At 36.8% G+C, this 15,417-nt stretch overlaps 1 protein-coding gene across 1 annotated transcript in view; it reads right to left on the reverse strand.

The window, feature by feature from the left end:
* The window catches only part of DOK6 (docking protein 6), a 239,760-nt gene that overhangs the window by 135,548 nt on the left and 88,795 nt on the right, over positions 1–15,417 (reverse strand). Inside the window, exon 2 of the mRNA XM_041472901.1 lies at positions 12,060–12,167. Within this exon, the coding sequence (XP_041328835.1) occupies positions 12,060–12,167 (108 nt within the window). The remainder of the gene's footprint in view (positions 1–12,059; positions 12,168–15,417) is intronic.

Raw genomic sequence — 15,417 nt, forward strand, 5'->3', positions numbered from 1 at the left:
TAGAGAGAGATGGCAGAGGAGGAAGATGATTCACAACTGAAATAAAATAGGTTTCACAATTATCCTTTCAAATTTCAGCTGCAATTACAAAAAATGCTTTCAATATCAAACTTCCTGCTAGAGTTAGTATGCATGCAAGCCATATTTATGCAATATTTCACTACGAATACTAGATCATTAGATGAGTGCTAACATCCTTGTGGGGTGACTAAAATACACTGGACAGTTAGAAGCAGTTTCCAGTTTTCAGAGTTTTCACTTTTAACATTCCCAAAGTACACGATTATGTCCAGATCTGTTCTACTTTTGACCCAAAGATATTAGTTAATTAAAAGGAATATGTTACTGGTCTTTGAGTGGAAAGAAAAGGAGGAACATACTTTTCCAAAACTTCCTTTAAATTTTCCTCTCAGTTTACTTAAATCAGCTGACTTGCATTAGTTCCCAAAATTATCTTGTTAGATCAGCTCAATTAAAAATAAGTGTTTATTAACACAGACTAAATTTGAAAACAAATCACTTGCAGTAATCACTTGAACGCAGTAAGTGATGTGTATATATAATTCTTCCTGCTGAACTGCAAGTTAAAACCCTAACCACAAAATCTCTCACTGCATTGACAAACTGGGTCAGGAGTGTTGGAGGATCCAAGTAACCGCAGGCTTTCCATGCACATCAATTATTATGCCTGTATCTATGCTGTACAGGATGCCAGTGGCCAAGCCCCAGGTGTAATTCCTCTTCCGATCTGTTTCAATCTGTGAAAGCCTTTACTTTCAGCTGTCGCTCTCTTTAGCCAGATCTTGAAACCATGGGGGAGGCTGGGGTCAGAAGCAGGTGACAAAGGCTGGCTTACCTCTAACATAACACTCACAGAGGAAAAAAATCACAGCTGAGAATAAACTCATGATGCAGAGTTTAAGGACCTCTAAAATGCTGAGTATCTGCTGAACTATCAAGAGGTTTAGTCAGAAAAAAATAAATTACATTAGCCAGGAAAAGAGACATCTTTGTCTTTGCAGTCCTTATCCTTGGCTTTCTCACCTTTTTATGCCAAAGGGGAGAGATACACACACAAGCACAGGACTCAGCTGGGGGCTCGGGCACACTGCTGGCCATGGACACACATGGGTGCAAGCCCATGTGTGTACGTCTACAAGCACAACCACAGACATTATCCACTAGCTGACAGTTCCTGGCTTGTCTTGTTTCTAGAAAACACTAGTAGTTACACACACACCACAAAAGTGGTATTATTTAGAAAAACTTTCCCCTCTGTTCATTTCTAAAGGTTGTAGATATGCTTCAGTATCTATAGAAAATAAGTCCCACCCCAATCCAACAATGCCAAAATTGGCATTTTGGTGCTGTTCTTAAATATAAAGATATATATTAGAGCCATTTCAGATATTCTTGAGGAAGTATTAACAGCACCAGTCTACCTATGAGATCCTCATCAGAAAAATGCATCAACTACATGAAAAACTACCAGGTATAGAGGGAAAATGAGTTTAGTTTAATCTAAATTCAGACCATGTCTGTACACGTGTGTGTACACATACACTCAAAGTGGTCCAGACATCTCTGGGAGAAAAAGGTCAAAGAGAGAAAAATGTGATAGAGAGAAACTGAGGTAAAAGAAAATTGCGAGAGTGAAGTAATGTGCACAAGAAGAAAAGGAATGATTCTAAACAGAAATGTAACCCTTCTTTAAGGAGTATTTTAAAATAGGTTTGATTTTTTGCAAATTGTTTTAAACATTTTCAGTTTATTTGTTTCTAAAATTAACTGAAATTTGTTAGCTGATAATTTGAAATTTCTTTTAGCTTAATTGTCATTTGGGATAAATTAATTTTGAGTATCTATTATGACACTTACATACAGCTACATTTTCAACTCTAATGCATTTTTAATAACCTTCATCAGCCAGTGATTTGAATTTCAAATTTCCCTCTATGAAGAAGTAAAAATTAGATGGTTTTGTGCTAATTTTAATAATAAATTGCCCTTTATTTACATTGCAAAGCCTCCCTTACTCCAAGTAAACCATAACCTTAAATGAAACTTAGTACTCATAAGACTTATGATATTTCATCTCCCTTTATTAAGGGAAAACAAATTACAGAGACAAACCTGTTGGCCCTCCCTCATACACCATAACCTCCTGTTTCTACCTGTCTGCTTCCTTTTGTAGCAACTGCAGAAGGGGCCACACCTCTTCCCATTTCCACAGCAATATGGTAAACATTCCCCAGCAACACAGACACATAATTCAGTGTAGCTTCAGGGGAAAATGTTGTCATTAGGAAAAAAAATAAATCCTCACATAACGTATTTTTTTACTAGTGTTGTAAACTGCAGTCTAGATAATTAGGTCTTTAACTTTCATCTTGAACTTGCATTATTTATGTAGTATACCTACTTTCTACACTTGAATAGTGAAAACAGATGCACAAACTACTGGAAAAAATACAAATGCAGAGTCAAGTGCTGAAGGCTAAGATAGGAAGATCTCAAAGTTTGACTGCTAGTTCCATAGGCCTAGTTTACCATTTTCCTGTTGTTTACGGCAGTGGACCCCACTGGGTCTGATTTATGGCCTTCCTACCCTGTGTCTTATGACAAATAAATATCTTTATGCTTATTGGTACCTATTCTACACTTATTATGATACACATTGTCATAAATATATGATTGCATTTGATTTTCCATAACTATTTTTCACCACAGTCAGAATAAATGGTGAATACCATTCTGCTAAGTAGAGGCTTCATAAATTTGTTTGACTGTCATAAATTCATAATGTTTTTCTGATTTAATGGTATGACCTGACTTCTCAAGATTCTTCTGTAATGGTCATAAATATATTTCACACAGATGGTTTCACAAATATTAATTTTCTTTTACACCTTCCTTGCTTCTGAGATGTGTGGATTATATTGTCAGGGAAGAAACAAGGAATTGCATGGTGAAAGCAAAAGAAAGTAAAAAAAAGTCCTTTAAACTTTTGATTTGAATTTAAGATACCCAGATTTCACTTTTCACTTGCATTAAAAAGGGGAATTTGGTTAGTGCAAATCTCCACAGCAAGCCCAACTGTTTTATACTCTAGCTCAATTATTTCTTCTTGATTTCTCCCCCAAGGACCAATAAGGACCTGCTTCAGAGACCTCAATTCCAGTCTCTCCCCTCTTAAGTGCCTATCCCCCAGCTTCATCAGGGTCTCTGCTACTGAAACCCTCTCTTCCAAACACATGCTCTTCTTATTTTGGAGCTGGCCTCTCCTGGGCCATGTCTCAGAAGTGAATATCTCCCAGCTGCTGGAACAAATGAGGTAGTGTTATTGGAGAGCAATTTACTTGGGTGTAAAAACCTGAACAATCTCTCCTTGCTTTCTGTTAATGTGCACCTGCCCTGCTGCACAGACTTTTTTTACCAGGTATAGTCGAGCTGAAGTAACAGACCATGTCTGTGCTCTTTGCTTGCTTGTTCACCTCCCTCTCATTGTTGGATTGCTATCTCTGCACCACTCTCCCTGGCTTTGTGCAGTCAATTAAAATGGATTTATTACTTTTAGTAATATATATTTTCTTCAAAATCTCCCCATCCCATTCTTCACTTCAGCATTTCTCATAGCAATTATTCGAGCAGCCAGCTTTCCATTGACCTTCAAGTCTCTCACAGCTTTCCAAAGGACAAGGTGCTTCACAGAGTGCCAGAACATTTATTCCTTTATTTTTCTCCCACACTCTAACATTTGGTCTATTACTTCTCTTAAGTTTTAATTCAACCATTTTCCTTTTCATGTGACCAAGTGCCAGACAAGATACATACAGAGAATGGCTCCATGATTTCACCTCAGACACCTGTCCCTGTACTAGTCTATAAAAATGACGAGTAGTTCTTACAATGAATACCAGTCTTTAGCCCTGAATGAACTGGGGGAAACATATTCCATTACTCAAGAGGGAAAATTATCTGAATTTCCATCATATTCAGAGTTTTACAGATGACATGAAACATTTTAGCTGTCAAAATCAGAAGTGCTTCCAAAAAATATGCACAAAATACAGGTTTGCAAGGCTTTGAACTTTGCCAAAACGTGGCTAGGTTTCCATGGCAAAACTGGAATTTACATAGCTGACACACAGACCATCATATCCCCTTCTATAAAGCAATAACAGCAGAGCAATTCAAAGAAAAGTTCTCCTGAGACTCTTTTAAGAGACACTAGGAAGATTAAGTATATTTTCTCCACCACTGAAATACACTCAGGAGAGGACATGACCAGTTTGACACAATACATGCAGCACAGAGATATACCAAGACCTATAGTAGCAACTTTAGTGACATAAACTTCATAGTTCACAGAAAAGTCTGTGTTGGATACAAACCCTGAAGATCATCTGGTCCACCTTGAATGCAGGCTCTTCAATTAGGTTACAAAAGGCCTTGCCAAGCTAGGTCTTCAAGATTTCCAGTGAGGAAATACTGACCTCTGCTTAGCCTGCTCTCACATTTAGTTGTTCTAAACATCAGTTGGCTATTCTTTTTTTATTCCTTATATAAAGCTGATTTCCCCTGAAGCAACGTCTGCCCATTGCCTCTTGTCCTTCCCCTGAGGATCCTTGAGAACACCTCAGCCACCCTATCAAAATTGGAATGCTGTGATTAGCTGCCCACAGGCTTTCTTTCCTCACTAGTGCAAATCTAGTTCCTTCAGTCTTGCCTCAGGTTCTCCAACCTCCAACTCCCTCACTGACACTCTCTGGAGTTTTTTCCTGTCTTGAATAGAGCAGCGAGGGGACCAGAATCAGACACAATATTACAGGTCTGGCTCAATATGGAGCAGCCTCCCAGGCTGAGATTCCTCATGCTGCTGCCCATCCTCCTCCTGAGGCTTTCCAGGACACGGTTTGCCTTCATTGCTGCCACACAGCTGGCTCAGCTCAGCTCACTGCCCAGTGGGATTCTCGGGGCGTTTGCAGCAGAGCTGCACTCCAGACCATTAGTCACCAGCCTCTTCTAATGCTTCAGTTATCAGGCTGCAGGTGCAGGACTTCTTGTTTAGCTTTCTAGGTCATGGAGCCTCCAGCCCTGGAAATACTCAAAACACAACTGGACATGGCCATGAGCAATGTGATCTGACTGATGCTGCTTTGAGCAAGGGATTGAACTAGATGGGCTCCAGAGGTCCCAAGTTGTTCTGTGGTCCAAAGACATTTTACATTTAGTTTTACTTTATATATATATATTTTACATTATATATTTTTTCACCTCCTGCTGAAGCATTTAAACATTGCTTCCCTACCCAGTACTACTTTTTCCAAGAAAAAGGTTTAGTCTTCCAGCTTATTTTTATTATATTATATCATTATATTAATACTTAATATAATAGGAATATATTCTTCTATTTAAACAGCTGATTTGTAAGAGCAGTGTCCCTTTTGCTGCAAAACTGTACATACAAACTCAACTATTACTATGAATTTTCTGTACTAAACTGTACATGGATCTTCATATAAGAACCACCACTAACAGGTCTTGTGTTACAACTAAAGATTGTCTTTAATTTTCTTACTGTTCTTTCCTTCCTTGATACTTAGATTCAGCCACTGATGCCACATTTGAGGAATTCAACACCACACATTGACACTTATTTAACCTGTGAATTTACGCTTCAAATTAATACATTGTGACTTAAAGTTTAAGATGGATGAATGGATACAGAAAGTGCCTTGTAGGATCACTTATGCATTTTAGGTCTATATTTGTAGGATTTCAAGGTCCTGTCAGCATGCTCAACTTGTAGATTTCTTCATTACATTGTTAAGGAAAGAAGATGCTATTGCCTTGATACAAACTTTGTCAAAAAATATTTTATTTGTTTGTATGCTGCCCTTTCATGTGCTCAGACTCTATTAACGGCTTTATTACCAGCACAGCTCCAATTATTCCTGCAATTTGCTTTCTGGTACACGGAATGCTTGCTTTGAACAACCATGTTGTTCAAATACTTCTATATTTTAAGAGGCATCTGATAATTACTGCAAATCTTTTTGTTTGGTGACAGAACTGTAGCCATTTTGCTAACAGTTATTCATTTAAATAGGATTCATTTTAATTTCATTGGTTGAGTAATAGCAGCCTATGGAAGCAATGTCCTTCATAACCTTCCCATACCAGCCACATGATTTTGCAACAAGATATTGCTTGAAAGTGGTGTAAACAAATATTTGAAGATAATTACATGTCGAAATGTGGTAAAATAAGGATATAGTTTTCAGAAATATTTAGTTACCTCTGCTGTGGAAGACTTGGCAAAATAGGGATGTATAAAACACACAAAATACATTTGGGCACCTCTTTCAACCTCAAAGAGCAAAGAATTAAAAAAAATAATTGTTAAATTCCTAATTATTTGCAGATAAAAACCTAAAATATATTATTCAAAACTAACATAGTCACACACACACTCATTGGGTTAATTAGAAAATGCTACACTGAGTTCACTATTTGGAATTTTTTTAAAAGAAGTTTTGGAAAAAAAAATACCATACTTAATAAGGGGAGAAGAGGGAAAGGAAAAAGTGTTCTAAATCTGGGATGGTTTTCAAAGCAAACAACATCTGTGAATGTGACCAGATCTTCATAAGGTATTCCTGTTTAGCTTTCATCAAAAATGAATTTTTGAGTGAATTTAACCAGATGAGAAAATAAAGACTTATTGATGAACTATAAATCAACAAACAAACAGTAGAAGCAGAATGGTCAACAGAGCAAAAACAGGCAGGTTTTAATTTGAGATTGTGAAAAACAGACAGCATAACAATTATACCAAGAAAATAAGCTGCAGAAGGGGTATTAAAATAATATTTAAATTTAGAGGCAAATCAAGTGTCCTAATATGTCTTATCATAAAAAGCATAAGAATTAGGCCTAACATTTACATTTTGGTGGCTGTCCACCTTTCTTTTTAAGAACACCTTTACAGCTGAGAAACATGCAATATCATGAGAAATAATAGTAACATGCTAGATTAAAGAAGTCCATAAGGAAACTTGCACAACTTCTGCTTTGTAGTGAACATGAGCAACATAAGAATCTGAAATACTCCACAGCAAAGAAGAACTCTTGGGCTAAACTAGAATAAAAATAGGCTAGTTCACATTTCTTTAGCAAGAAGAATATTTAGGCCACTTGGCAATGACTAGAGAACATGAAGGAAAACAACAAACCAGAACAACCCAAAGGCAACTAAGTGGAAACAATGAGAGAGAAGTTCTTATGATTATGATTATTACAGTGCTACCATATATAAGTAATTTTAATTTTCATGTCAGGGCTGTAATTACATTTGAGAATTGTGGGAGCTAGCACATACAAAACTGTGGCAAAATTCAGTGGTTTTCAAAGTTATGAGGAAGTCACTTATCCTGAATAAGCATCTCATGGTTTAAGGTCATCTCAGTTAGAGACTAGGAACTGTGCTGTAGAAGAATAAATATCTTATTGTTCCTGCATACTGTGTTACTGCACAAAGAGAACTTGTCCCCTCCTTCCTCTGACCAAACAGGACTGTCTGGGTGTGCTTTTGTGCAAACATGCACACAGGAGACCTTAATGGCAACAAGTGTTCAAGATGCTGATGCAGCTGATACAAGAACTTGCCATAAATCACTGGGATTGCATTCCACAAGTTTCTTCAGGACAATCAAGCTATGAAATAAAACTGTAAGGTATCTACCATTGTGGGGCCCTGGTCACAAATTTAATCCAGTAAACTACAGTCAGAAGGCTACTGCTGTTCTTTTTCTTGATTATTATCTATTTTTGTGGACACATATTATATAATGTGCTTAACACCATCTGTCCCATATACATTTTTGATGATCAGAAGCTGTTGCTAAAATGTTTTGCAATTTATTTCCTTTTGAATTTGCAGATTTATATAAAGAACATCATAATCGAACATAATGATGGGAAAAACAACATAAATCTAAAAATCTTATCCTACTTTAATCTTTCCAACTTAAAACTCAAAACCTTGGAGATAGTTGTTGTTTACACAATCTTAACAGAACAATCTCTCAGATTGGGGGGATTAAATCACTAAGTCTTGATCTCTGTGCCAGATGTCAGCTATTTATTTATTTGAAGGGTAAGCACACTAACATTGACAGGTTCAAGCTTTTGTTGCTTCAAGACAGCTATATCTTGTCAGGGACAGACCCAACCCCCAACACCTTCACTTCATGTGAAGGCTATTTAGCTTATAAGTGAAGAAGAAGCATGCATGAATGGAACTTGACATTTTATAAGGAATGGAAGAATCCTCCTTTGCTGATTCCCATTTTGGTATTTATGGACTACCATTAATAATTCAGCTATATCATCCTTAAGTGGCATTTGGGCTTTTGAGTAACTGTTCTCTGTGCAGCTGGGTCTGAGTTACCCATGATCAAATTTAGAACACAAAGATATGTCTATAGAACTGGTTCTCACATACACACACCAGAACATGTCACTTTTCTCCACAGTAAACCACAATGTGAAAGTGTTCATTTCTACTGTCTTGCACATTTTCTTCATGCTCTGGGGTCTTTGGCAAGGTTTTTGATCCTGATGGGTCAGAATCTGTTCTGGTTAGCTGCTCTTCAACCTCTACTTTGCTCTTTCTAGTTCTGCCTTAGCAATTAATTGGCCAACTGCGTAATGCTTTTTCTCGTTCATTTGGATACAGTCCAGGTTTAGAGGTTTGATCTCTCATTTCTAGTAATCTTCATGTTGATTTGCTGCAATGCTCCTGAAAGCCATTCCTAACAGATTACAGGCACTGGTACTGCCTGATCAGTATGTCTCCAAAGCATGAAAAATTCACTTTTTATATACCTTTTATCTTCTATTACAAAAGTAAGAAATCTTTTTTATTTTTGCCCTCTTTTAAGTTGGTAAAGCTGTGGTCTCTGTTTTTGGTCTTTTCAGACAATGCAGGGGTGGCTACCAAGAACATGCCCACCCTTGGCATGGATGCAAAGCTATTGCTATTTTGTCCCCTCTTTGGAGGGACCAGTGGGAGTCAACACAGCTGCTCTGCACAACCTCCACAATGAATGTTCGAGGGAAAACAGAACAGTGAAGCTATAAACTTACCTGAGCAAGACTGCAATGGTCTGAATTTACAGTAATGAGAAGTTTTAATTTGATACCAGAAGCTGCAAGGAACAGATGAGGTCACGTTTTGGCTAACGAATGTAATGTGCACTGCTGCTCTTAGGAGGCACTTGTCTAGGACTAAGGTCATTACTGTTATTTATAGTAAGAAAATCACTAGCAAAAAAACCCCAACACCAAAGCAATGCACAACCGCAATTTACAGAATTATAGAATAGCAAATAAACCCATAAATAGTCTGGATACTTGGGCGGGGGTGGGGGGTGGGAAATCAATTTTCTTAAAAGGCCATCTTTTTTACTCATTAATGACTATTTATTTAGCATACGTAAACCAGAAAATTGCTATTTTTAATTATCTTAGCTTTGTGTTACCAATTCTGTTTTTTTTTCCTTTGTTTAGCCCCTTCTATAAATCATATTGCCCAGTACACAAGTGTATTACATAAGTATAGGAAATATATATAGTCATCTTGGTAAATTATTTTTAAGAGGAATTTCATTTGAGCCTTATTTCAAGCTCAAATATGGAAAAGTGGAGACCTTGATGGGTTACTTATATCGGGATACTGTTTGTCCTGAATATTGATTTGAACACAGATAAATCAAAGTTATTAATTTTTGGCGTATTTCCACTTGAGATGCAAAATTTTCTTCTATATCTCTGCATAAGAAAGCTAAAAAAATTGCACAATACCATCTAACTCTGTGCTACTCCTAGGCCTTCTCCCAAGGTAACCTGGACTGATCTGAAAGTCTGAAGGACGAAAGTTGCTAGAGAAACAGTGCATTCTGAGTACCCCTCTACACCAACCTCTCCTAACACTTACCAAGAATTTGTATAGGGAAAAGGATCTTGGGGTCGATGTACACAGTCTTATATGAATATTAGCAAGTAAACAGAGCCTTTTGTGCCTTTATGCTAATGTTGCCCTTTCATAACGAGTCAGGCTTGCAACTTCTATTTTAATCTTTCTTTAAAAGTACTAAGTCTCAGTTCTTCAATATTTAATTTTTTTTTCATCGATTCTGAGTGTTCAGAGTTAATCTTCAACTTTTTATACCATATACCCTCTTTATATTTTGTGAGTGAGAAAGGAAATGGAGAATTTCAAGACAGAACTAATAGTTTGCCCTGACTAGAGATAAATATGCATTTTGAACAACTTCAAAATATAATGAACCAATGAAGAGTTCTAGAAAAGAAACAAAGAAAATCAGGGTATTTTCATCCAACACCAACAATCAAATAACTATATTTGATACTGTAACAACCTGCACTGTTCCCTCAATAGTCACGCTTGACTATTCACAACTCATGCACATCTACTTCACCACTATTTTATTTATCAGAATGGAGGTAAGTGAGGAGAATAATCACTATGAAATAATAAAACATCCTTGGGAAAAAAAATCAAGCCAGAGAATAAGATTCTGGGTTTCTATTTTATGATAATATACCTTCAGAAATGATTTCATGGCTTTATTTGAAAAATGGATATAATCCAAGTGAAGAGATACAATTCCTCTTTCTCTGCAGCCAGAAACACATTATCCTTTTAAATAGGAAAGAGCATCCATTTCTTTTTCTTTTCTTCCTATCCTCACAGAGGGGAAAAAGAGGGGAAAAAACAGATGGCAGAGAGTAACACCCATCCTTTCCCTTTGCAACTGGTGACTCTTCCATCAATACTACAACATACAGCTGCATCAGTATCAACATTATTTTCTTAGCTTCTCAAACAATTCCTGCATTTTATATTATTTTTCTACAATTATGACAGTTGAAAGGCAACATATAAAGTTTTTCTGAGTCCTTTAACACATTAAGTATGCTATAGGCTTAACAGGCTCAAAAAAGAATGAAAAGTAAACAACACAAAAAATTTCCCCAAAGCCTTGCAAATGAGCTGTGGCTGCATCAGAAGTCCACGTTGGAGCAGGCTCCTGGCCTGTGGACACATGGAGAGAGGAACTCATGCTGGAGATGGTTAGCTGTCAGGACTTGTGTCCCCACGGGGGAACCCATGCTAGAGCAGTCTGGCCACTGGAACTTAAAGGCCAATTTGTAGTTTTATGGTAAACACATCACACCTGCCTTTGAGAGATCTAGGATACCATTCACACTTTTTCACTGCTTGCTGCGTGGCCCTTGGTTAAGTCATCTTTGTGTTTCAACTTGACAGGTTTAATGGAATATCTAACATTGGTATGTCATAAAGCTAACAGTGACTTGATAGAAGGCAACAGTACAAGCACAGATCCCCACCCTGTTTTAGGATTAGGCAGCATGAAGTCTACTGACAGAATTGGGGGGCTGATAACACTAACTTATGGGACAGAAAGAAGTCATGCTCAAATATCTTGTTTTCCATCACAGAAGTGTGAGTCATAGAGAAAGCAGAGAGTATCTCATTCAGTGAATCCTGACTTTTTACTGCTAAAAATCTTTTTTGTTGACAGAGCTTGTAAATCTTGAGTTCTGGGAAGAACCTTACACATTTGAAGAGTGTCACCATTACAACTGAGGCATTTAGCGTTTTCAGAATTTATGTAATACTTAGCTAAGAACTATTGATTAAACATTTGAATAGGCAGCCAATTTTACACATCTCCAAACTGCAAGTGTTTAACTAAAAACCATCATTCTGTTGCTTCAAATACATTGAGGGTTTTGTGCTCATCCAGAAAAAACCTGTTTGACATCTCACCTGCACCACTGAGACTTATGGATGTTTTACTCTGCTTTATTCACAGGATTAGGTTTCAGCAAGGCTTACACTGTATTGTTTGCAAACCGGGCATAGCAAGAACACACTCTTCCCAAGGAAGAGTAGTAAACAGGCAATGCTTCAGTTCACTTCTTCAGAGAAAGGCATGACTTACCTTGTGGAAGTTCCTGAAATATGCTGCCTTCTCATCTGGAAATTTTTCTAGCCTCCTGGGTCCTTTACTGGAAGCCTTCTTGAAAACCAACCAACAACGCCTAAAAATCTGTGAACAAAATCAATGGATGCTATTAGCTTTTCTTTAAAGGTGGACAGTATTACAAATGTATTCAGTTACATGACTGTCTTAGGAAGAAATTATAAAATGACAGTATTTTACTTTAAGAGTAAAATTTGCAGTTCCAAGAGAAGCTGATTAATGATAATCCTCTAGACTATATTACGCAAGAAAGAGATTAGATATCAATCTAATAGTTTTATAATTTATGACAGCAGTTTACTTCACTCTTCTCCCCAGTACTTGGACAACTCTATAAACAATACCATATGCAATTTTATGTTACTAATTCAAGGATACATTGAAAAAAGTCCCAAACCCAATACTACTCAGTGATTCCACTGCCCCTACGTGAAGAGCCTTAATTTAGTAAAAATTACACAAAATTTAATGACACAGCACAAGAAATACAGTACTGTTAAATTTGGATCAACCATACCTCCCATTACCAAAAAACTAAGTAATTAAAAAACCCAAGGAAATTAGAGCAGGAAGAGTTTTCCCCTCAGTCTGCTGTCTAAACTAAATACAAGCAGAAAATGTAGTGTCATTAAAATAATTAGGCTTAATTAACGACACTGCGACATAATACTACTGACACTATCCTGTTGCCACTATCTAAGATGAATGTTATCAGTCAAAGTAAGTGATTTCTTTTAAAACCCTACCATTGGGCTACAGTATCAATATGTTTAATTATTAAGACTTTTAGAAGAAAACATGGTATATAATTAAATCCTCTGCAAGTATACGTATTACAAAGTGTAGAACTTTTATGCTTTTCCTACTAAGGTTGTAAAGTGGCAACTGTACAACTGTACTTTCTGTCTCAGAAATTACTTCACCTATCCTGAGGGAAAGCAAAGACAATATCATATTTCCTGAAAAAAAATGACATTACACTTTGGGACATCATAAACCATCTTTATTAGATAGTACTTTCTTCAAATAACATCTTGGCAGTGTTGCAACTTGACTTTATCAAAACTACAGCACTGCTCCCACAGCTATTTCTTGATTAAACATATTAGCTCTACACAATTTTGTAGTGTGAAAAGCTCCACACACAAAGATATAGAATATTCACACTATTTTGACCTTACTTAAAAACAGCAGTACCAACTGTCTGAAAGGGACATATTTATTTATTTTATAAAAGTGTCACTTTTAATAATACTTCTGGCTCTTCTGGGATCCTGGGTGTTTTTTTAGTATATGTGTAGTTTCAGTTCATTTCTCTTCCTCTGAGGAAAGTCTTTTCCTAGGAAGTGCTTTGTCAAGGTGAACACAACTGTCTTAATTTCAAATGTTTTCTCAATTTCCTGATTTTCATTATATACCTTTAATGTCTTACAGTGCTCAAAAAATTCTCTTTAAAGAAGCCAAACCAACCCAAGTCATCATCTTGGTGTGGGTTTTAGCATAGTCATGGAATCTGCATTTTGCAGATGACCTGAATTTTTGACAGCTGGTGACAATGAAACTGATAATTTGTGTTGATTGACAGAAGGTTTTCAAAGATTGGTGGAGTTTTTTTTTTTCGTTGTTTGTTCGTGGTTATTAAAATATATTTTTATATGTGTATATATGCATATATGGGAGACTCATATTTTGTTGCAATGAGAAGTATCAGTTAGATCCAATACATTCGAAATATTCCTAAAAAAAGGCAAACTAGACATCCCAGTCATGGAGTCAGACCTCTCCCTGTGAGGATGAGAATATTTTTTAGATCAAAGGTCATCTAATGCATACTCCAAAACACTTCCTTTAGTAACAAATGAGCAGGTTCAGACAAATGATGGCTTCAGTCTTTTTTTTCACTGGATATCAATTTGGGACAGTGTGAAAGTGAGTTTGAGGTTTTGCAGATAAGCTGATGAAATTCTAGAGGAATGGTTTGACCTCCTTATTACTGGGAACTACCATCAAATACCAGGGATTGATGCTAGTTATCTTTAAGGATGCTCATCAGGCCTTCTCACACATTTCAGAACCGAGATGAATTCATAGGCTTCAGCACAGACTGCAGGAATGAAAAGTCTTTGCTTTTAGAGAACACTGAATAGCAAGAGGACAGAAACATAAGTTTGTCCTTTAGACAGCAAATGCTTCAATTTATTGGCATCTGTTTTTTCCAGACCTTTAAGAAGAGGAGAGATCTGAAGAATGAAATGGCTCAGAGAGGACTCCTGATATTCTATGTACTTATGCCAAGACACATCCTTGAATTTGGGTTTTATTTTTTGCAACCTAATTTTAAAACTGGTATAAACATGTACAGTTCCATTGCATTTCAGCAGCATTCTACCTTATTATGCCAGCAGACACTTTGTATCTTAGTGCTTGAAAAAGCATTAGCATATGAATTTACCTATAAATATGAATAAATAGGTGCAGATGTGAGCACACAGCAAACAAACATTTGCCTTTCATAAGGCACCTCATTGTTATACAGAAGCCTAGTCAATTATTCACGAACTGTGAGATACTCTTTTTATCCCTGGCCTACTTTAGGATGCCATTGGCTGTAATCAAAACTTCTGAAAGACTTCTAAAGTCCTCAGATAATTGGGGAAGCCATTGTGAGAGAAATCAGCATCAGCCCTTCCAGAACTGAGAGAATTAGAACCATTTGCTGTGTTGTCTCCACAATACTTAGTATTTCCTGTGAGACTGTTTTCCACATGTGCTTAGTTGAAGAAATGCCAAATATTTGATAATTTAATCAGGGTTACATCCTCGGATGAGCACTCAACTGCTCAAAAAATATGATTTTAAAATTTTGTATCAAGGGCAAACAACACAAAGTCTGCCCCATGCCATTGCATTTTTTACTGGAGAAATTCAGAAAGATGGCATTAAGTACATGCTGGGTTTAGGTTTTCTTTTATTATTGTATCAATTAGAAAAAACTTGTTCATTACAATATTGAGAAGGATTCTATTGAAATTACCTGCAGAGCCTTAGGCATAGCTGAACCTCTTTAAACAACACCCTTCCTATCTCAGCTTTACAAGACGAGCAAAGCAAAAAAAAATATTCTTCCAGATTCTATTACCCAGGATGTTGTGCAATTATGTATCAGTAAGCCATGGCAATAACTCAGCACACTTGTGGTCTGGTGAGAACTTATTCAGTTGCCCCGAGATAGCACATGGGGATGATTTTGATTACGATGTATGAGCTAGCAGGGGAGAGGAGCCTCTCTCCTCAAGACAGACCCTGAGCAGCCTCA

This window comes from Pyrgilauda ruficollis, unplaced genomic scaffold (genome assembly GCF_017590135.1).
Source record: "Pyrgilauda ruficollis isolate IOZ18807 unplaced genomic scaffold, ASM1759013v1 scaffold109, whole genome shotgun sequence".
Lineage (NCBI taxonomy): Eukaryota > Metazoa > Chordata > Aves > Passeriformes > Passeridae > Pyrgilauda > Pyrgilauda ruficollis.